Raw genomic sequence first — 25,176 nt, forward strand, 5'->3', positions numbered from 1 at the left:
AGGGTGCGTTCCAGCAGACAGTACATAGTTTGGGTAGGGGTAACCATAAGTCAGTGCATGTCCTCTAAAGTGACAGAAACTAGTGTGTGTGAGCTCCCACAGTCATTACCAGTCAGGCTAATCAAACTCACACTGTCAACACTCTGCAGTGACTGATTAGGGCTGTCAGTCTCTGTTAGCCAGGTTGAGGTAAAAGGAGGGCACAGTTTTATGGCCTTCACTGCACTGGCCTAAAATTTGAAATAACACAAAAAATTATGTAGCACCTGCAATATTTGTGCATACATACATCCACGTGTATTCACAAGTAAAACCAAAATTGAAATTGGCCTGTCATATTGTATTTGCACTGAACATACAAACCTGGCAACTGACAGTGCTTCAAGATGTGGCAAAAATAAATTAAAATGTTCTCATGAACGCAAGGCATTACAGTAAACTAATGAAATTTGCTATCAAAGATCATTTGCACTAGCAGTACTGCAATTAAAACCATATTGCACCATACATTAGCCTTTGATCTGACTTGTCATTAACACTGCTGAATAATGAATATGAGCCCCAACAGGAAAATTAATGGTCCCATCTAAATTGACTCATGAACTTCAAACTTTGTGAAACACTTTCCATGACATAACAAGGAAACAAAGGCTTACTTTCTCTCTCTCTCTCTCTCCACCCCCACACAACACAAGTGTCTCATAGCTAATATGATAGGTCATAAAACATCACACATAGTTCGTATGGCTCTAATGTCAGGGAGTCCTGTTAAATGATTCAGAGTAAAAGTAAAGTTAGCAACTACTTCAGTAGCACAGAAAGCTTAGATTTTTCTACTGCATCTGATAACTCTACTCCGTTTTCCTGTGTATCATACATCAAATTTTGTTAACTACCATGGCTCTATAGTAAGAGTATGTTTAAAATTGTCTTATCAATATTTAACTTGTGTGTTAGTGAAAATAGTGAACTACTTTAAATATGAGTCAGTTTTAAATTGTCTAAACAGAATATTTTTGATTGATAAAAGGTAATAAAGACCAGTGGATAAACAAAGCACAACCAAAACACAACTGCAGCAAAATAATTTTGAATCTGCAATAGGCCACTTTAAGCTCAACAGACAGCCATCTATTGTTGGACCTTAAAGCAATCCTATGGTGTTTTTACCTTCTGATACATAAATAAATGGATAAAGGTTCAGGGTATGGCAATGCACAGCGGGGCTTTGCACAGCACATCAAATATAGGCTTTTGCTTAATCTGCTTTTTGAATGAATTTATGCATTATTATATGCAATTCTCACAGAGTTGGCACACATTTTTAAGAGGTTAAATGAATATTCTGTATGTGCCCATCATCTGTTAGTTGACAGTAGAGAGCAACAGAAAACACAGAAGGGGGAGCAAGGGGTGGCAACTAAACATTTTGCCCTTAAGCACAGGAATACGTTATTTAGCAATGTCAGAATGAATTAATTTAGTTAAAGACTCACTACTGTTGATTTTATCAAGTCTGTTTTTATGCTTTAATCATCCTGTGTTTTATTTGATTCTATAACTTTCACAAATTAGCTCTCTGTTGTATGTTTTCTATCAGAGCATTTCAGAAGAGCAATTTTGTGTTTTTGAAAAGAGCTACACAAATATTTTAACAAAGGCCCCCAGCTAGACTTGAACCAACAATGTCACAATCACATCTTAGGGGTTTTACACAACTGGACACAATTAATTTACCATTGTGGTTTCTTCAGTTTCTGCTGTGCTACATGTTATTTTATATCTTTTACATTTAAACAAACAGAGATAAAGATTTAAGCCTCACAGCTAAAAATAGGTTCTTTATTTCAGCATTTTGTCACACTAAACAGAGACTTAGATATATATTCACATAGTCTGTCACTGCAGCTTCAGAACAGAGCTTCTCCGTAATCTGCTATTTAAGGAAAAAAGCACCCAGAGCTGCCACGAAAACACTTCCTGGTATTCCTGTCCAGGCATACACCGCATTGTGTGCATGTCCATAAGATGTTTATCACACAATGCGAGTGTATACCACATAATTTAAACCTGAGCTTTAGGCTAACTCTGACACACAACCCTTATTTCTCGTCCTTATCATACAAAGATAATAACACGTTTTGCCTCAGTGTTTATCCAACATTAAACACACAATATATCTCAAGCTGCCAATAACACTTATTGTGGTCAGTGATTAATCTGCTGGTTATTTTCTCAAATGATCTAAAGAGCGACACTTCCAATCACAAATTTCCAGAGACCATAGCGACATGTTTACATTCCTTGTTTTTTTCAAATCAATACAAGACAGATGATCGATTTAATGTGATATAAAACAGAAAAGCAGAAATATTTTAAAAGCTGATACCAGCATAGTTTTGACATGAAAAAGATGATTGGATTATCAAAATAGAAGTTGACAGATTTTCTGTCTATTGACTAAATTAATTGTTTTATCCCTACATACTCTTTGTTTGCTCTTTTATTTGCAGCCATTTTGCTCAATGTCAACCATAAACCTGAGAACTGATAAACTGTCTGCATCTTCTCTAGTACCAACATGTTCAATGGCATAGTTCAACTTGGCAAAACTTAAGTGGCTCTAAATTTAAACACCCTAAATGCAATCAACATTTTGCTCCCTTACCTACAAAAAACAACACAAACACAAATGACTAAAAATCCCCACACTGCCTTTATCTTTAACAGGCTCCAATTATGTGAGCTAATCTGGGCATATTTCCCTTGGGAGGCAAAGACATAATTGCCAGCAATCTGCACAATGATATCAGCGCTGTTCTTTTGTGGGTTTAAAATGACTTGATACATCTGGGAAAGACAGTGTTGTATTGGTCTGAACTCCACACTTGGCTTCATCAAAAGGGTCAATTAGAGAAACAAACAGGCTGGGGACTCATTTTGAATGCGGAGGAACAGATAGAGGGCAGATGGTAGGCAGGAGACCAAGCCTGCCCTTGAGCAGTGATGCTGAAGTCATTGTTGTACAACACACATTGACAGGGGAGCAGTCACATGCATTTAGGCAGACAAGTCCACAAAGAAATGCATCCTAAGGCAAATAAAACCTGATAAAGCCTCAGTTGGTTGTAAAGTTGCATTCCCATAAATAAGTGGCACTGACACGCACTGTAAGACTAAACACACAGTCTTACCTATCAGCATCTCCACGTGTTTTGGGATTCTCTGCTTTCCGCTCTCTTCTGTTTGACTTAGGCGTCTCTTGCCAGCTTATCTCCCATCAGAAAAGTTGAACAAAGACCAACAAAGTGCCACCTCACAGATGACCTTTACCGTCGATTTTTCCTCCACTTTGATTCTCTAAGTGAGGTGAAATAGCAATCCTTTCTCGGTCAGTGACACATCCTGGCTCTGATCCAAGGTGCCGTAGCTAAAGAACTGTATATATACGCTTCAATTAAAAGCCTCATGCTCTGCCTCTCCATCTCATGGAGAGGCAGATTGAAAAGCAGTGAGGAGGGAGAAGAGGCTGAGAGCGTCTGGAGAGCAAGTGTGTATTCTTCTGTGTGCACGAGTATGTAAGAGAGAGCAAAAGAGCGAGACAGTGAGTGAGAAAGAGGGCGATGAGAGCGAGAACTGGAAGAGGACTGGCTACACAATGTGAAACATCCCACATCTCCCCCTTCTTCTTCTTCTTCTTATTCCCAGCATCATTTTCTATTCAGGGTTCACACCTGCATGTTCCCCTAAGGACACTCATGTGTAATTTCCTTCCTGGTATTATTTAACAACAACTGGCATCATTTATCAATCTGTTTCTAATCCGCTTACATTGCTGCTAAAAATGCAGCCTTGCTAGGCTGTTATCAACATCGTAGACAGAAGGGCAAAATGTGCAAAAGCTTTCAGCCCACATCCAAATGACACTCCTGAAATGTTATATTGTTGTGATTCATAATGCAGTCCAGTGTTTGTGATCGTTTGCTAGGTCCTGTTTGATTAGAATGATTTATTTTTACACTCCTGTTTACAATTCCAATAGGTCGCAGCACAAAGTCATTTTTTTTTTTTCACCACCGCTTCAGTATGACTGATATAATCGTTGTTCAGCTCAACTGTTTTAACACAAAAACCTGTGTGCAACCTGCAGGGTAAGATAAGGTGGAAGTAAGTGAAGAGAGTATGATGCAGCAGTGCAAATTTATAATGCATTTCTTATGCAAATCATAAATAATTTGCATATTATGATATATTATTAGGAAACCTTAATCTTCCAAAAATGAATGACAGAAAGTAGATTAAGTTTGAACTAGTTGCATAAAAACAAAACAAAAACAAAAAAAATCAAACACTTGTGGCTCTAACCGAGTGTTTATTTTAATGAGCAGGTGGGAGAGATTATTGTTCACCTAATAGCTTGCTCATTTTCCTGACTAATCTTTCGATGATTACTTTATTGACATGCTGCAGAACAGAGTTGGATTCTGGGATCTGGGTTGTTTGTCATGCTCCACCATGATTCAGACTATTTTATAGATGAATAAAGCATTTTACACTTCTGTATAAAATTACCTCAAATGGCTCATCAAGTTGGAATATATTAGCTACATCAAGGGTCTTGACATAGCCACCGGAACATGATTTGGTGAGTGATGACAATATTGCACCCATCAGCCTTTCTGCTTGATCTGTAGCAGCTTCAGTTTCTAGTTCAGTTTGTATTTGTACTGAGTCGTTTAAGGGTTGAGTTTTTTCATTCATGTGCCACAGTAGAATTGAAGACATCTGTCATCTTATACCATAACTTTAACAAGCTTTTTAGTGCATCTAAAACTCGACTCACTCCAGAAGGATGCAGTAAGATATTTGTAAGGGTAACACAGAAGATTGTACTGCACCACCAGTTATTCATTCCACAGTCACAGTAATCACTTCAAATAAACACAATTATTCTCACATTCTCTACCCTGAAACCCTGACCTCGAATGTCACAGAGGTTTTGTCAAAATATGCACACAACGCACACACGGACACACACACACACTGCTCGCGTCTACACTGTGTGCTCCTTGCTGGCTCCTTGTCCACTTGAATAAGTGTGGTTTGGAAGCACAACACTGACAAATCCTGACAGTTTTACACTTGATTTCAGGCTACTGCATTCAAATGAAAGTGCAGGGAGCCTCAAGCACAATGGTCACATGTAGGCTCCCCACAGCATGCTCCTATCTAACTCTGGACCTACCCAACACTGGCTAGGTATGCCTGCGTTTACCTGTATGAGTGACATAATATGTTACCTATGCACAGTAAATCACAGACTAAGGCAAGGATAGTGAAACAGAAATAGAGTTGGAAATGATTTACATAAACTCTTTGCCTTGAAGTCAGTGCATACACAAAACAATTTTCAGCATTTAATCACAGCCCATTGCAAAGTTTTTTTTAACTACTGTTCCTAAACAAGAAATTTAACTACATACTGATACATCTTTATTTTGTCCTGCCAAACATCTAAACTATTTAAAATAGTCTGTATTTATAGCAACCAAGATAAATCCAGCATTGCTCATGTTTGTTTTCAAGTATTCAAATATATTCACTGGCTTTTCAGCCCATGTGACTCTGCTTCATATGCAGGATAATTACTCACATTCTCATAGACAACCCCAATGCACTGCCATCTAGAATACCAAAGGAGAACTATTTAATTCTTATTTCCGGGTACTGCTCCCTGGGTAATTAGTGACCTGTTTAGACAACACATCCACTGGGTATATGGTAAATCAGGTGCCTGCTTTCTCAGTCCCTGGGTGTTTTAGGACATTATCTGCCAGTCACTGAGTCAAAGAAATTGAGGAATGGTGAACAAGCCAATATCACCACCCTTTTCTCTGTCTCTCTATTTCCATCTCCAGCTGATCCTTCCTGCAGGCCTTCAGACTGTGCAGAATGGCCGCTGATGACAGATCAAGTGATATCTTAAAAATGGCTGCTTTTGCACAGCATCCCCTGCTGTATGAAATGAGGCCAAGCAGCACATAACTCTAGCTGATAAATGTCCTATTTCACAGTTCAAACTGTATGCTTCAGCATGCATGTGTGTGTGTCTATGTGTGCATATGCGACTGAAGACATGCTGCTTTTCTGGCTATTTTTACGGTACCATGTATCTACCGTGTTGGTATACAGGAGAAGGAGCAATTCAAGCTTCTGAAAAGCAAAAAGCCGAGTCGATCTGCAGCGGAGCTCTGCCTGAGAAATTTAGTTTTTCCATTAGTGAGGTGAAGCTTTATTCAAAAAAGAAGAAAGGATTCATTTGTTTTCTTTCAGTAAGAGGAATTGTTATAAACGAAGCAGGCGATGTCATTGTACAGTAGGTCACCTCTCTGACACAACATTATTTTTCAGGTTTGATTTATGATATGTGTTTGAATAGCCTTGCTTTAAATAAATAAATAAGAAATGAGAATGCAACAAAACTTACTGATCAAGCAGAAATAATTGAAAATCTGATTGGTTAGAGAAGTCAGTCCCATTCAAAACCTTTTAGAAGCCAACATCTCTGCACTGCTGCTAGTGCTGCTCAATGAGTCTAGGTCACAGGAGGCGTTGACAGGACCTTTACATTATGACAGGTTTTGGAGCAGATTTCTATAACAAGAATATTTGGTAACAGTTCCATACTGTAGCTTTAACTGATGAAAATGAACAACAAACCTTTAAACAATAGTGAAATCAATAGACAATATTGAAAAAAATTCCATTCCTTGAATTGAGAATGGCCATTGTACCTAGTTCTTGTTGCTACAAACTGAACCCATGGAAACCAGCTTTGCAACAAGGTCAGACAATCTGAACAGACAGATTTCTCACCTGTAAACATTGCCTTTTGTGATGAGTCCAAGCCAAAAACACCACAAAATGCACTGCTTGCTGGCCAAGTTTTCTTCTCATGCATCACCTGGGTGCAATCCTAACTGAATTTAGTAACTTAGTATCTCTTTTCAGACATACTGTAGAAAATGTAACACTGCTGGCTGCTGCTGCTGCCTATTAAAGTGATGGCTTTTTGTCATTTCGACAGAGGTCTCTTTCATAGTAATGTTCCTCAGAGTTTTATTCAGACATGACAGCACATTTAGGGAAACAGTCACATGCTTGCGTGATATTTGGCATCTGGAGTGTGAGAGGGAGCAGAAAGAAAGCGAACAGCAGTGAGGTAAAAATGTTATGACAGCAAAGGAGAGCTGTGCAAATGTACTGTAGCTAAATGCCATACACATCTGGGCCCACTATGTGAGCAGCACCTTTCAACATCCTCCTCCTTTTCCTCTAGTGTGTGCAGTATACACATAGCAGAAATGGCACCTCATGTGAGATTGTACATGTGACACAAAAACACATCATACTGACAATTAGAAACCCAAACCCTCTAAACTGAAATGACTCCACAGTGATCCAGATGCTTAGTGCGGTGTGTAGGAAGTGGAAAGTGCTTTGCTCCATTCCCTTTTCAAAAGGGCCCCAGTGAGAATTACCCTATTAAAATCTCTTTTCATTTCAGCAATCACTTCATGAGGCTAAATAAAGGGAATGCTAGTTCAGCTGTGGGAAGGCAATGGGCATTATAAGGCTAGTTTCATCGCAGCACTGTCTGAATAGTACTAACAGTCACCTTAATTGACTGCTCATCCTCATTTTCTGCTCTCTACTGTGAAATAGGCAATGGGGAGAATGACTTCCTGAGAAAACCATGTTTATATCAGACCTGGCATTTGAATCTTCTCTCCTATTTGTTTACCAAGTTTAACAAAAGATCTGTTTTGCAGTCATTTCTGCCTGTTGAATCCAGCTGTTTTTACAGCATGATCTTGTATATTAGTCACCAGATTAAGGGATGCTTAGAGCACTATGTGAAAATCAAATCCTTATTTCATATTAGAATTTACTTACATACTGTATTGTGGCTTTGAATTAGTTATGGTAGGTTTTACGGGTTCATTGATTATAGGGCACCAGATAAACAAAATCTATACACGTGCATTTTCACTAGTTATACTGTACTGCAGAAATATTAGAAATTATTTCAGGTATCCATTATATTGTATACTTATTAATGTAAACTTTAAATTGTGAAACTTTTTTAAAGATATTTTCAAGAAGCAAAAGGAAAACCAGTTATTCTGATATTCAGTTATTCTAACCAGACCCGAGATGGTTAATCAATTGCATAATTGACTATTAATCAACTATTTTGATAATTATTTGCCATTTATTTAATTATATTTCAAGAAAAAAGACATAATTCTAATTCCAGCTTGACATATCTGAAGACTTGCAGCTTTTTTGTCTCATGTCATTATAAACTTAATATTTTTGAATTGTTGACTGTTCATCAAACTTAACAAAACCACTGAATTTTTGCACCAAATAAACGATTTCATAGACAATTTTCATCCAAGCGATTGTTTTGCTGTACTCCTCAATTTGACTGTGGTGTTTTCAGCTTCACAACAACTTGTACAAAGGGCGTCAAACACAGCAGGTGTGAAATCACCATGTGTCCCGTGTGGGAAAAGAAGAGGCTCTTCACCCTGAGGCCCTGACACAAGCTGCCCACAAGTGAGTCTCATCTTAGCCATCAGTTAGTGGAAGAGATGACTCCGGCAGTGTGACCTGCAGCAGGTCTCCTGGTTAAACTCTGTCAGTGCTGATGCTGTTGTACATGTCTGATCTCAGTCCATTTTAAATTTGCTATATCCGAAAATTAAAAACGCATCAAGTAGCTAGATACTGGAGAGCCTGAAAATAGGCACCATATGCATGCGCACACAAACACACACCAGTTCCCTACTTTTGTTTTGGATCAGTCTCACACTTTAAAGTATGAATGATGATTTGCAAAGGCTATTATCTGACCTAGAAAAAGTCGATAACATTCTGATGCTAACACAATGAGTTTACAATAAGGAAGAAAATAAACAATGAATGGATACAGTATTAATTTAATTCCTGCCTTGTTAGATTGAAACAGCTAAATATGTGTGGTAAGCCTACAGACAGAGAGTCTCATAAATCAACATTAAAAAGTTCCATCTTATTGGCCACTTGCTCTTTGGAGGCTTTATTTTCTGAGCGTTGATTGATCAAACTGGTCAGCCAGGCAGACTGACACAGGTGGTGGTGACTGAAAGTGATTAATGGCCCCTTGTCAAACAGGTGTGCAGAAAATAGTTGTAAATGGCGAGGGGCTCTTCTGGAACAGTAAACATATACTGAATCCATTACACCCCCTCATGGTTTGCAGATGTGAATATTTACAACTTCACAATAAAGTCAAAATATTTGACTAAACAAAGACATATACATATCAGAGTACAGTTTCCAAATCTGTGGAATGATGGCTGAGACTACCGTTAACCTTTTTTTTTTTGGTTAAAACACCTCTGTACAATTTCTAATAGAAAATCTATATTTGGAAAAAAAAACCTTCTCTGACAGCTTGAGGCAGCTCCAAACCTCCTATTTTTGCTTTTTTATGTATCTGCACTGTGGCATCTGTCAAACCTCACATTGTCAGCGGGTACTGGGCTAACTTTCTTGTAATGAAACCTGAAGTCCGAAAGGATCTAATGGATGGCTAATTTTAACAGCACATACAGTAAGCACACGTCACACTTTGAGCTCCTGCACCAAGAGACATAAGAGTCATAAACAAGACAACTAAGCATCTGTTTCTGCCACCTGTGAACAGACCCTCGATGAAGGAAAAAATGATTAAAACACTGCTGATGACAAAATAGCAGAACCTCTGACAACACAACAGTGCTGGAGTAAATATCAATTTGAAGAAGTTCATAATGTTCTTTTTGTTCCAAGAGAAACAGGGGTTCATTACACTGTGGTCATTTTAGGCAGTTTGTTGTGAAGCAAACAAAGTTATGACTCTTTCCATCAATACTGGTGAGGGTGTTGCTCCTTTCTTGTAATAAGTGGTACATTGTCACGATTTTATATTAATGCACCAGCAACAGACCTTTTTCATAGCAGACATTTTAACTTGTCATTGGATGAAAAACAGATGAAATGAAAAAATAAATAAAGGCTCTGCTCCAGTTCAAAGCATCCGGTGCATGATGTCTCACTGGTATACCGGGATGGATGCAGCGGAGTTATAATTGACTTCATTACTTATACATGTGGTATCCCTGTTATGACAAGTCAAAATATCTGCTGAGGGAAAGGTCCATTTATGCAGGTCCTACCTGGCCTCACTGCATCCCAGTATTCTGTCATGGTCTGCCTTAAATGCTGGCATATAAAATTAATAATATAAAATTGTGATTATCTGCTGATTCTCACATACTGTATGTTCTTATTTGTCATTCATCTTAATATGAATTGCTTTTGCAGCACAGAGTTAAACAACATAAACAATACCTCAAACATTACCATGGAGTTACAGATTCTTCGACGACAGAGACTAAAGGTCATAAAGGGACACTGAGCTGGGTTTCCTTTGTCAGAACACTGTAGAGTTGAAGAAACATTTCTGACAATCTCAGCAAAAACCATTACAAGCTTGACTAAACTTATATCTACTGCAGACCAGTTTTAAGTTTTATCTGTCAAGTTTTCTATTAAGAAAGAAAAATTCCCACACACATAATAAAAAGTGTCTGTGTATAGTGATATATAATATCATATGTACAATATATGTAACATTACACACACACACACACACACACTATACATTAAATAAACAGTACTATGCTGTATATAAAGTAGAAATCATAAGTGAACATAGCCCCAGCTTGTGACTCTTGTGTATTACATACACTCGACTCACAGAGATAATCTTCTGCGAACATGTGAAACTGAGACTTACCATTTTAACCCTGTACCGTAATTTCATAACAGTCACCCAAATTCTGAAGCTATTTCCCAAATCCTCCTAGTCTCTTCTACCAGTGCAGAATGAAAAATAATCAGGTCCTGTCCAGGAAAATTATCATTTTAATTATCATTCAGTTTCTAGGCTATGCCTATTCTTCTCATATAAATAAGATGGCAACAGAAGGTGACGTTGTCACTCTGGCTTAGATATATTATGAATATATTATTTAAACAATTTCAATAATAATTTCATTTAATTTTCAATAGTACAAAAGGAATAATATGTTTCAATAATACATTCATGCTCAACTTTCACAAAAAAGTGACATCATTTCCTGTCACCATCTTTGCTTAGCTGAAGAGAAACTGATAAAATTTATATTCTCCTGAACTGGACCAGATTATCTTTGATTCCATATCTTTAGAAGAGTCTATGAGGATTCAGGAAGTACTTTATTAATATGGTGTTATGAAACAACGGTATGGGGTTAAAACATACAATTTCACATGCACATTCACAGGCGTGTCCCTACCTGTGCTGATGGCCTTAGCAAGTCGGCGCAGCCTCCTTTGATGTGTCTTCCCCCTGTAGTGGATCTGGGCCTGGGCACTAGAGTTTAGCTGTATGTTGCACACCTGGCACATAGTGGCACTGCCATTCATTTGACGGCGCTCTCGTTTAGCCCGGTATCCTGCCCCCACCCTCCTCTCCTCTTCATCTTCCTCCTCTTCTTCTTCCTCCTCCTCCTGTTCCTCCTGACGTTTGGGTGGAGGGCTGCTGTCCAGCCACTCAGGGCTCTTGAGATGATTCATATCTGGAGAAATAAAAAGGCCACAAAGGTGATTTGGAATTACGAATCATTGTGACTTGTGTTACTATGGCTATGGGACTATGTGTTTAAAAAAAGCAGTGTAAGACATGCAAGACATTTCATTTAAAATGTGTGGTATGTTGTTGAGGCCTCCACAGGAGGGCATCAGAGCAGCATGACTCCACCGAGAGCACAGCAGCATTGCTGTCATTCATTAGTGTGATTCAAACTGCAATTTTATGTGCACCGCCATTATGGAGCTTGATTTTTCACTCTAGCAAACAGAGAGTTCATAAAGGATCCTCGCTGCTTGGATTTATTTACATCTTTTGACCAGAGTGCTCACTCCCGGCATGTACAAATTTCAAATCTTTGACATCGCATTACAGGGCTCAAATCAGACATTCATTAGCTGGAAAGAATGTGCTATGTGGCACACATCACAGTGCTACAAGACAGATGTGCGCAGTCTGTAGATAAGTATCTTGTTCCAGCCTTTCTCTGCTTATCAGATAATAAAAGCTGATTCCTGCAGTACACAAAGCAACACATTTCTTTGTGAGAGCAGCCAGTCGTTAATACATGTAATGGCAGAGCGATATGGCACACTGACAGCATAAATCAAACTGTGGCTAAGCGCGAACTCTGCTGTCAGTGTGAAAATGTCACCCAAAGTCTAAGTGAATTCTTTGTTTTTCCTGCTGTTCATATGATAATGGCATCAATTAAGTCCTTGTGGTGTTGGATGTTTCATTTTCCACATGGCTGAATGCTCCCCAGCCCCTCTTCGCCAAACAGAAACCATCATTTGTTAAAAAAAAAAAAGAAAGGAGGAAAGATGAAAGTGGAACAGAAATATGTTCACTCTGACCAGAAACATGGACTTCAAAGCTACAGTCCATCACCACAATTATTTGACTGAAAGTGTAGTGGTGGATAATGCTGCTGAAGATGGTGAAAGAAAAATGACTCTGACACAACCAGGTGTTCACACCTGGTAACCTTGACCACAACAAACATGTGCCTAAATGTACAAAATGTCAGAAACTACTGAAAATACCCATTGCACATTCTAAAAGCCAGGGACATATAAGGGCATAAGAGCCACCTTGACTTTGACCCAGAGAAGCCCAATGCATACAGTTCACAAACGGTATTTTTTTTCTTGCAATAAATCTGCATTTATATGCAAGTTTTACAAAAGAAACTGTGTAAAACAAGATCAGTTTTACTCGATTATAAGAAAAAAGAACGCCGTTTCATAAAAATGACATTTTATGTGGAAATTCTGAACAAGAGCCAAAATTGTTGTAAGAAAACTTAGGGCTAACAACATTACATTTTCTACAAAGGCAATAATAAAATATTAATGTATCCAGCTAATCACAAAATGTTGATAATGAACATCATCAGTAAAAGGGTCATTGACAGCCTGCTTTGTTTGTTTTTCACCAAAATAACCAATCTGACAACATAACATTTGATCAAGACAGCATGATCATTAAATGGTAATGTTTAGGCACCAAAATCACTGTTTAAAGTTAAGAAAAGATCAGAGTCTGGTTTAATATAAAGAAAGTCCACAGTGACTTGAAGCATGAGCTACACCGTCTTCAGTAACACTGACCCAAAACCACAATATTCCCCTAAATTTTATTACATTTTCCATCACATTGTAACTGGGAAACCAATTTAGTAATACAAGATAAACAATGTCTACCCAGAAATCAATTTCAGGGCTTCAAATCCCTTTTTTGTCCATCTAACAGTCATCAAAATATTTCACATAGCCAAGTTACTGTACAATGATATGAAACAGAGAAAACAAGTTTATCTTTACATATACAATCAAGCAACAAGTGGAAACCTGAGAATGTCCGACATATTTTCTTTTTTTTACCTGTTTACTTACACCTGTGTATCATCAATGAATGCAGAAACAAACGTCATTTTTTACAGTATCACGATGCATTGATTGTTTTCCTGTCCAGACAAACCCTAGGCCTGAGAAAGAATAATGTTTCAGCTCTCTGGATTTCTGAGGTGCAATATGTGTCTCAGTTCTGTCAGATGGCTGCTCGATAAGAGCTCAGACTTCAGTAGTTGCTTCCAAAGACTTTTGTCAGTAAGTGGTCTGCCATCACAGAACAGTGCAACACACAGGGTCAGTCAGAAGGACTTGTGGGCCGTCTACCTCACTTAAGACTCTGCTATTCAGGGATGAAATGGATGGTAACATCACTGGAAATTAGATTACACATCTTTGGAAACTGACTGTATACTGCTGTAATATCTTTTGTGAGTTTTGTCTGGAGATTTTTGCCAATTAATCGTTGAAATAACTCCACCACATTAACAGTTCTGTTTTGTAAGATATCAGTGTTGATTAATATGCATTGTAAGCTATAAAAAAAAAAGTGATTTTTTAAACTGAACTAATAAGAGAGCCTTGCATTAAGATAACTGTTCAAGTATTTAGAAAAGCAGGTAGACAAGCTCTAGGACATATCCTGTAATCCCATCAATACATTTACAAGGAATATATCAGAATAATAAAAAACTGTGCCTTTATGTAACATTTATTTGGTGATAGGATTTTTCACACTTGCTCTTCAGGCTGCAGGTTTAAAGTACAGGCACTACTCTTCTCAGTGTAAACCCTCCATCACACTAGAACAACTTTTAACAAGCTGTCGGCCAGCTAGCAGCTGCTGCTGCTTGCTTTCTGCTGGCACTCGAGTGGGCAGCTGAAAACAGCCCAGTGCTCTGCTATGGAGAAAATGGCTAAAGTGCTCCACAGTGCAAGCTGTGGCACCTGCAGTAAATTAGAGTGAAAACCCTTCACAAAACTTATTGCTGCTATAATTTCATTGCAATATATCAACATTTACTTTCATAGTGTTGCAGTTGACCTCTACAGGGTGTAAAGCTGAGTATTCAGTTTAACATGCTGTAGCATCCTTCAAAACAGCCTATTTACAGTCAGTCAATCTATGATGATGGTTGATATCCTGAAGAGAAACTGTACTGTTACACAAGTGGTACTTTGGTTTAAAATAAACATTTATTACAAAATGTGTGCACTCCAGAAAGCCAGAAGCTCTGACTGAGAAAAAATACACATTGTCAATTATTTGTACTCTGTATGAGTCAAGAGAACAACTGATTAACACTATGCAGGATTTTTTGGTTCTTATATACTGAACAGGACAAGGTATAGAGTTATTGCAATTTTGCATGTGATTTCATCATGATCTGTAATCATTAGGCAGCACACTTTATTTTTTTACAAAATAAAACTACACTACACCTACCAGTTGTATGCAGTATGATACATTATTTTAACAAATGAACTAGAATGGGAGTTTGAGCTTCTGTGAATGTTTCATATCAATAATGAAACTGTAAATGTGGACAGGATGAATTCAGGATTTTTCATGTTGGTATTAAAACAATACTGACTTGCCCATATGTATGTGAGAGTAAGTCTTAATTGCTGTGGTTTTTCATATTTTCCACACCGACTCTGAAGGTTTCCACATGGAATGTGACTATGCAGTAAAAAATGAGGGGCAAAACACACACCGCTCATTCTGTGTAAAAATGCACTCTAAACTTTGTCTGAGGCTCAAATACTGATTCAGCTGTCCCACTAAGTTAATTCAAGTCAGTATCTTCCAAAATTACAGTCCATTTAGGAAAAATTTCCTTTTGTTTCCCAGGATAGTACAGTAGTTCCTTACTGAGCTGTGGATACATTCTAATCGTTATGTTTAAGTTTTTTTCTCATAGTGGTGTCGTATTGAGATGCGTTCCCCCTGTTAAAAATGGAAATATCAGTACCTTTTTCTGTAAAGACAGTATCTACACTCCTAGTTATTAGTAAAGTTATCTGGCCCCAGCAGCTCTTTAAATACCAGCACTCATCAGCTTGTCTGGCTGTTGATCCAGAATGAGGAAGGACTTTATCAAAGCTAAGAATACAAAGCACATGTTGTAATGGCTAACTATGTACTCTGTTATGATTGCTCGAACACAGAGATGAGCGAGCGAAAAAAGGACGGACCCAGATAGCTGGCTTCGGTGCAAGCAGTGATATTTATTTACAAGTGAAACAGTGCAATGAGAAGGGGAGAGGTAGTTAGTGGTTTCGATCAGCGGTAGGAGAAAAAAAAAAAAGCAGTCTATGGAGTGGCGGATGATGACAGACCAGGCTGCGGACGCTGGGGTCACGCCTGGATAGGTCGGGGTTGAGGTGATGATGACTGTGGAGACAGAAGCATGGAACAAACAGTTAAAGGAGACTGTGCATCGACCTGTATGGTGGTGGCTGGGAGAGCTGAGTAGATCCAGGGTCCAGAGAAGCGGTCTGTAGAGAGGGGAAGGAAGCAGCGGGACATAACAAAGAAGGTAATACTTGATAACAAAAAAGAGATAACTATGACTGGCGTAAGTAGCATGCGAAAACCAAATAACAAACATAGGGGCCTGGAGACAGAGAGATTGAACTGGTAGGGGAGTGATCGGTGAGCAGGGTATAAGTAGGGAGGAAACTGATAAGGTGCAGCTGGTGATAATCAAGGGAAGTGGGGCAGGTGTGTTAGATAGTGTAATCAGGGAAGCAAACCTAGAGTGAGGAAAAGGAAGAGAGGAAGCTGCAGCCGGGCAAACCTGACAATTTATTAAGAAAATTTGCCATGTGAACAAAACAAAGCAAACAAAAAAGAAGAGCCAATTTCATTGTTAAATTCTAATGCAATTTTGCTAACATACTCATCTCATTGGTTATAAGTAGGGTAGCACATTCTGTCAGGTAAGAAATCGGCTATCTATCAGAATGAACTACTACCTAGATTTGAAATAAAAACCAAAACAAATCAGCATTACACAAGGTACATGTAGGAGGTGTGTTTTTGCTTGACCAGATGCAGAAAGCATGAGACAGAGAGTAAAACAATATGACAGGGGTTGCTTGTGAAAAAGAACTGTCACCCAAGTATATAGCTCTCCTTGACTTTACATATTGTTGTCCACCCCACAACTTTACTATTGTGTATAAAAATCATTCTCTGTAAATTAATTCTCTGTCAAGATACGTTTCTAAAACTTAGTTAAGCTCATACTTACTGATGGAAAATCTACAATATTAAAACAAACAGGTTCATGAATCAGTTTAATTACCTAAGGAGCTCTCACAAAAAACTGACATCATACTAACCTGCATGTCCACCAAGTCTGTAAAACTATACTAGCAAATGGTTGAATCTAATTGCTGAACCCTGATGTGGGCGGGGTCGTCATGAATTATAGCCTGAAAGGGACGTTAAATCCACTACTTAGGATGTTACCCTGACATTTCAGCGATAGTGCTAGTCTAAAAATATAGTCATTTCTAATTTGTTACATCAGCTTTACTAATTCCCAATCAGTGTCTGCTGAAGCCAAGAGGGCTATGTGAGTGACTAACTGCTAGTAGCACCTGCAGCAGCAGTCATATCCAGTCCAGCCAGGTGGGTACTGAGCTGACAAGCAGCTTTAAATCTGGCAACCTGTTCAGGCTGTTTCCCCCCCAAGCTGCTCTGCCCATCTGTATGATGTGCTGCCTGCACTGATGTGGTGTTGTTTCATGCCAGGGGTAAATTTGTTTATCACCAAGCTTTGACAAATGAGGGACTGCTGCAATAAAAAGCTTAAGCCCTGTGAAGTCTAAAAGAGTTAACTGGAAAATACACAAAGAGTTCTGAAATATCAGGTTTGCTAGAGGAACACACATGAATTTGTGACATGATTAACAGGCACTTTGCAGCTGAAAGAGCTTTTCATCTTGACTTATGTTCAGTTTTGTGAAAACCTTTCATTAAATTTTTTAAACACATTTATAATATAAAATCACTGTCTATTTTCCCAAGGGGACACAGTACAGCAAGACACTTCTCTATATATAGCTGCACTTAATTCCCTGCAACAGTATATCTACACTATAAAGGCTACACGGTTATGCACTGTAATGTTTTTCTTTACTTTACACTCTGTCCTTTGTTTTTACAATCAAAGTCTGTTGAGTCCATAATTACCACAAACAAAGTACAAGGAGGCCTAATAATATTTTTCAGACAGCTGTCCTCTGTTTGGACTGGCCTTTAAAAATTAAGAATAAGTCCAACACCCCTCCATTAAGCCAACTGAACCAGTGAACTTGTGCAGCTCTATTAAACGTCCTGGAATAAGCAGGTCTAATCCAGCTGTCTTAATAGGTGGTCCAAGACCCACAGCAATTACACGCAAGGCAGCTGTTAATGGGATGTTTGGATACAAGCATATGCTCTTTTAAAAATGTCTTTGCTCCAGACGCTCCGGCCAGCATGAGTTTTCTCACTGCAACACCTGTCATCACTGTTCTATTACAGCTACAACAGATGACAGCAGACTGCGTGTTTAACTTGACTTGGGGCAGTGGAGGAATATGACTAATAATCCTGTTTAGGGTAGGTTATATTTACTAAGTGATGAGTTGGTCTGAGAAGGAAAAAAAACAGATGAAGACTATTTATAAAGACTAAACATAACATCAAAACCCTTGGTTGTTTTCGTTTCACAGTCAAAATGAATGCTCATCTGAACTACAGGTGGACTACAGTTACAGCTGTGTTACTAGGCAACCCCACACATCTCATGTGAAGATGAATTTGAACCTTTTCCACACAAATTGTAGCTAAAATTATACTGTAATTTGTGCCAAAAAGGCAAAGAAATGGACAAAAAGCCATATTTTCCTGAACCCAGAACAGACCGTAAAGGTCTGCAGTGAGCTTGTACTGATCTCTGCCCTGAAACTTGGATGAACTACATTATAGGATAATAGTCCCATAGCTGTTATACACTATAGGAGTATTCGTGTTTCCTCGCGCCATTTTCTTCTTACTCCTGACAACAGTGACTGTCCCAGTTCCAGCTGTAAAAAAAGAAAACTGTCATGACCCATCATAGAGTGTACCTGTCATCTAAGGATGCAAGAAAAAACAATTACCAGTTTAAAAATAATATGTTAAAGTCTGATTGCTGCTGTTGTTCAGAGGACAAAAGCTAGATAAGGGGGACAATGTATTTCATGGTCTGATGGTGAATTAGGTGGTGTGGGCTCAACAACCAACACTGTCTTGTAGAAATTATGTTCAAATAACTGATAATAATAACAACAATACTTTGTTTTTCTAAATATGTTTTGTAGCGAAATACAATTCCTCTCCTGGTTTGTGTTCCCTGGGGGAGAAAATGTAGGGAAGTGGTTGGTGTGGAGAACTTGACACATGCCACATGTGGTTAAATTTAAGCAATGAGAGTGCTTGGGTAAGATTAAAGAATTATCATAGTTTCGATTAAATGCTAATAGGGTACACTTTAACCAGCAGCACATTTTCCTAGAGAGAGACAGCGTTGCAACAGCAGACCATGTAGGCCTTACTTTGTTTTCATTCACCACAGAGATCACTAACAGGCAATCAATCAGTGGAGGCAAAAATACAAAACAGGAGGGCAGGAATAAAAAAACAAACAAACAAACAAAAAAACCCCGGCAAGAATCATAAATTACCTGAGTGGTAAACCCAAACAGAAGCAGGGAGCTCAATATATGGTGGCTCAGTACAGCATTGTTTGGGGTCAAGTAGTATATGTTAACGTTAAAGCAATTATAAGCCCATTAATCATTAGATTACTTGACTGACAGAAAATCAGCAGAACAAATGACAATTTAAAACATCTTGCATTGCTGTAATAAACATAAACAGAAGGGGTTACAGTGTACTTACTGTATACTAGACGATGCCTGATGTGAAAATGAGAAGCATGTACGCTTAAAGGTTAAGTTGGTTAATAAATTAATTAAGTAAAAGTAACCCAAAGAGAAAAACAACTCACCTGGAAGGTTCACTGAAGTATAAATGCACAAAAATGAGATGTGCAGAGACACACAGGTACATTCCAGACATTAACTTATTCCAGACACCCCCAATGTTGTGCACCAGCCTAAAGATAATGTGTCCAAAATAAAAGGCTTACTGTTCTCCAACCCTGTTGATTGCAGTTTTAACCCTGGTTTCAATCAATCAATCAATCAATCAATAGCATGCAAAACTAATGACAACAGATTTACAGGGCTGAAAATTAGGTGCATTTTGTTTATTGTCATAAAATATCTTCCTTCACAAACAAACAAAAAGTGTGAATTTTTGGTTATGTGCTCTAACCTTCTGCAAAATTAAAAACAGCTATTGCCAGGACCCTAAAATTCTCCACACAGATAGAATTAGGAGTTTTAGAGTTTTGAAGCAATATATAATTTGTCAAGGTTGAGTGAAGACGGAGTCCAGTATAAACCAAAAGGCCAAAGTGCCTCACTGGTGGGATGGTGTACTTTATTCACAAACACATACAATGACCCTTAGAACAGCACACAAAAACAAAGACAAATAGACAAGAGACAATATACACACTGTAAATACTGAATGTATATGATCTAGACACAGCTATGTTGGCGTACACAATCCCACAGCATGAGTGGTCCTTTCTGTGTCAGATGTCGGTGACAAGGTCATTTGCAAATGTTCCACTCATATAATGCAGTGATTCACTCTGTTAGGTAAGTGAGTGGGAGCTGTGGAGAATGTGCATATTTTTAGTCTCCACATTTCCCTTGGACTCATTTGGGAACTTGGGGCAATGATGCTGTGTGTGTGTGTGTGTGTGTGTGTGTGTGTGCATACTGTATGGTTGTATGTGACATAAGGCAGTGACATACAGTATTTATAGACTAGTCTGTAAGATGAACATGTCCTGAAATGATAAAACTAGAACAAGTCTATAGTCAGCTTGTAAGCAATGTGTTTGTAATAAAAGGGGCTAAAATTCTAAAAGAATGTTTTTTATTCAGATTTTTAATTATGCTTCCAATTTCAGTTTTTTAAATTACAAAATTAAATGTATGCAGTTAACTGTGTTCCTCTTCTGACCTTCAGCAGCCAAACATTATATCAATTTTTGCTTTAATTCTTAAAACGTCTACTTTTACTTGTAGAAAGAAATTCTCTTCATTTCTCTCAAGCTATTGCATATAGATGCATATATTTATCAGATGGCATGCAGCAGCAGATAAAAATGAAGTGATTATAGGATGTAGCTTTGACAATATAATTTAACTTTGTGATTTACAAGTGTATGAAAGCAATGACTATAGCAACAATGAGATGCCTAACAAAAATCCTTTGTAACAATATTTCTATATTCAGTAATAATACTGAGAATACATGTGAATGTTTTAATGCACCACATTATTTAGCAACATATTTAATTATCTTTGAAAATGATGGCAACACAAGATGCTGTGGAAATGCTTAACCATATACTCACACAAACATGGACGCATGCACTCCTCTGGGACAGCTTGGCCAAGTTCCCAACAAATGTCTGTACTGGTTTGGCATCCATCTGTGGACACCTCACCACTATCACCAGATAACACACACACACACACACACACACACACACACCACTCTCCGTAACAGGAGATTAGACCCAATGTTAAACAAAGAGGCAGATCAGGAGTCTGACATGCCAGTTCCTTAATTAGACCGCTGGTATCAGGATATACAATATACAGAGACATGCGCACACACAAGCGCCACAGTATAAGATGTCTCAAGAACTGTGTCAAACGTGCTCATCTCAGCTAAGTGTTTGTAAATACAAGTTGTTTGTCATGCGCACACACAAGCGCTACAGTATAAGATGTCTCAAGAACAAAACTGTGTCAAACGTGCTCATCTCAGCAAAGTGTTTGTAAATACAAGTTGTTTGTCACAGTAAAATGACATCCAGATAAGAGGTGGGGCAGCCAATCAGCTGTCACTACTCTGATGTGTCAGGACACTTCACAGGACCAGCCAACCCTGCATGCCAACTCTCTGGATAAGTAGACCTACTGTACGGGATTTACCAACACAAGCTGGTCAAACAATCCATCCACCATGCTGAATATTTAAACCCATTAGGTAGCCATTTCATTAAAAGGTATAATGCCCCATTTAAAGCATGTTCTTTAAAAGAACAATGAGCGCTGTTACACATTAATTCTTTGTAATTTTAGGTAGGTAGGTAGGTAGGTAGAACTTTATTGATCCGACAGTAGGGAAATTCCAGTGTTCCAGCAGCAGTAAAGGACAAAACAACATGACACCATAAGAATAAACACCCCACACACATCTTTAATTATTTACAATAATCACAATAAAATCAAGACAACATTATATTCTGATAATGTCATATTTTATGGAAAACAATCACAACCACTGAAATGACCCTTTACTGAAGTGTAGATTTGCTATCTTTTTTTCACCACATGTATTATTACACTGCAACTAGTAAACAGATAATTCACCACATGTGCCTGACCCGGTTAATAAAAAGGGACGACTCTCTCTTACCATGTTTTTAACCTACCGTAGTGAAAGAGTGGACACCTCATTGTGGTTAAAACCCTTGGTAAGCACCTAGCTCCTTAATAAAAAAGGAGCTAAAGTGATGGGATCAATCCAAGGGCAACAAATGGTGCAGAAGGTTAGCTGTTTTCTGCAATATATAAGCAGAGTAAAGGCAGAATGTGGACAGGCACACAAGAGACACAGGAAATGAGGGAAAGTAAACTGTGAGCTAAAATCAGGTTAGGACAAACTGCAAAACTGTGTTAAGAGGAACTTGGGAAGGACAGTGTTTTTATCTGGAGGGAGGTTCTGCATGCCAACCAAGGGCAAAAGCAATTGTGGGCATCTGTCACCAGCCATCTGGGAGAGCCCTGAGGCCACAGTGTGGACAAAAGCAAATGTGACCTGAGCATGAATGACAGTAGTGCACTGAAACGCCAACAGTGGGGGGGGGACAGCAATAGGAAAAATGAAGTGCCTTGGTTCTTTAAATTAGAATTTGTAAAAAACATAAGATGCAAAAATATGGTGCCGTATATTGGATGCGAATCTTAATACTGGTCTCTTGTCTGTCTGATAAAAAAAGAAGCCACAAGCAGCAGCTGGTTAGCTTAGCTTAGCTTCACATGAAGAGAGGAAATGCGGTGAATTGTTTTATTCTGAATGAAACAAAACCTGCCAGCTGGCTCCATCTACAAGTGTTCATACTGTATTTACTCTATAGTTGTGAGCATGAATTTACCTCTAAATCTGACTTAAATCTTGGTTTTGAAAAAAAAAAAAAAAAAAAATCAAATAAGCCTAATTGCCAAAATTGTCAAACTCTTCTTTTAAGACAAAATTATATCTCTTGTCATTTTCACCACATTTGGTCATTATGTAATATAAAGCTCCGTTTTTTCCTTCTAAAAAATTTTAACTTCACTCTTATAAAGTAATCTCTTTATTGTGTTGCAATAAGAGTCAGGACAGGCTTTACAAAGACAAACACAGGGAGAGAGAGAGACAGTGATGACATGAGACAAACTTCAAGCATGCATGTTACTGTACGCTACCTAATCATTCAACTGAGTCTATGCGATGTCCAAATTTTATATTTTAGTCAACTGAAAAAGCAAATAAAAAGATCCTCACAGATTTTTACTTTAACTGCACTGAACACAGTCAGAGCACCCTTTAAGGTAACAACCAGAACAAATGCTGCAAGACTGATTTATCATATGAAATTAAACAGAATAAATAAAACTAAACACCAGTGATACTGTAAGCTAAAGTCATTTTGTTTCAATGGCCAAACTTGACATTTCACTTCTATGACATGTCAGGGCTCAGCCCACAAACCATCTAACATACCATATGTCACCATATACTTCAAATGGACTTGTAGCGGTACTCCTTAGCCTTTAGTGCCGCTTTACGGTGCAGGCCTTATGCAGCAAGTATGACACAACATAAACAAGTTCCACAGTCCAGTTTTTGGTTTTTACAAAGGGTTTACTAAATAAAAATAAACATACAAATAAAACGTTTCCTGGTTCCTTGTCCAAAGTTACCAAGGACTTGACAAATTACTTGCTTATAACTCGGTCAGAAAAACTGTGTGCTCAGAGCCTGACCGTCCGAACCAATCAAAAAAAAAAAAACACATCCGGTCACATGGTTAACAAACAACAATATGCCATAACATAACATGTCTAGAGCACATTGTATAAAACAAACTTATTATTCCAAAACATAAAGCTATGTTGGCTATGTTTTCTTAATAACTACGTAAACTAAACATTTTTCAGATTGGCTCTTACAGGACTAAATACAGCTAATTTTACATCTCTTCCTGGTTGTGGGACATGTTAATGTGATGAGAGAGTGTTGATTATGATAATGGGATGGATTAGTGGGGACAACTGTGTTCTCCTTTTCTGACAGGGAGATGTAGGCTGTTGAAGATCGGGCTGGACTCAGCTCTAATCCTCCTTTTTCGTCACACACACACTCAAAACAAGACTTGAACTAAATTCTCTGTAATTATTTTAGAAATATTTAACATAAGGGAGCTTATTGCAAGAATTAGCATGGCTGAGTGATGCCAAAAAATGTGTGAATGCAGTAAGTGGTTGGTGAAAATCAGGCTATTATGCTTCTCCAGACCAAAAAAAAAAAGGTTTGTGCATACCTTTTTTGCTCTGTAGGTTTTACTGCAAGTTATAGGTCCTCTCTGTAAGAGATCCAATTATATCCAATTAACAGCAGATGCTGTGCTACAGATGATGTAGTCTGCTAAGAAACTCTTTTGGAGGATACAGTAGTAATGGACTCTAGACTTCACTATGGGTTATTGTTCTACGTTATATTTGGCTTAGTTGCTCAGGGATGCAGTCAGAAACAGGTCATTTACAAAGTGTCTAAGTGACTCTCCATTGTAAAGTCATGCATGGACAAGGTGAGTGTAGAAAACAATCATGAGATTAAGCAGTCATTGTTAGCTGCAGCTCTAGTTCATGTGTACATTTTCCATCTACTTTTATATGATCTGTGTTACGGAGATTTTCCTTTCCACTGACTTTTAATAGGGAGGAAGTATTGTATCTTCTGGGACAGTGTTAAAGAGCATCAAGTGAGATTTATAAAGAAAAAATCATTAGTCAGAAGTTTCTGTTTCTGACCAACAGGCTCCACCTACTGTCTGGCTGCACAACCCTATTGCCTACAATAGGCTTTCTTCTACTACCCCAAAACATCAGTTTGCCAGACGTCTATTCTGAACTGGCAAGGTAGTGGATTGTTGGGTCCATTTTCACACTTCATAATTTCAATTCTGAAAATAAACTTGGATACAAACTCAGCATTGAAAACAACCCTAGCAGCTATTTGAGGAATTTCAGTACAAAACTATTCAATATTCCTGGCACCGACACACAGGTGTGATTACGTTTGCATTGGGACAGGAGCCCAGTGAAGAGCGGGGATAAGCTGCTGCCTGTCTGTTTTGA

At 38.2% G+C, this 25,176-nt stretch overlaps 1 protein-coding gene across 1 annotated transcript in view; it reads right to left on the reverse strand.

Moving 5' to 3' along the window:
• The window catches only part of LOC109962925 (zinc finger protein 385B-like), a 55,305-nt gene that overhangs the window by 21,673 nt on the left and 8,456 nt on the right, over positions 1-25,176 (reverse strand). The window contains 1 exon segment of the mRNA XM_020605080.1: positions 11,433-11,714. Coding sequence (XP_020460736.1) covers positions 11,433-11,712 — 280 coding nt within the window. The 5' untranslated portion in view covers positions 11,713-11,714.

The sequence above is a fragment of the Monopterus albus genome, unplaced genomic scaffold, assembly GCF_001952655.1.
Source record: "Monopterus albus unplaced genomic scaffold, M_albus_1.0 scaffold69.1, whole genome shotgun sequence".
NCBI lineage: Eukaryota > Metazoa > Chordata > Actinopteri > Synbranchiformes > Synbranchidae > Monopterus > Monopterus albus.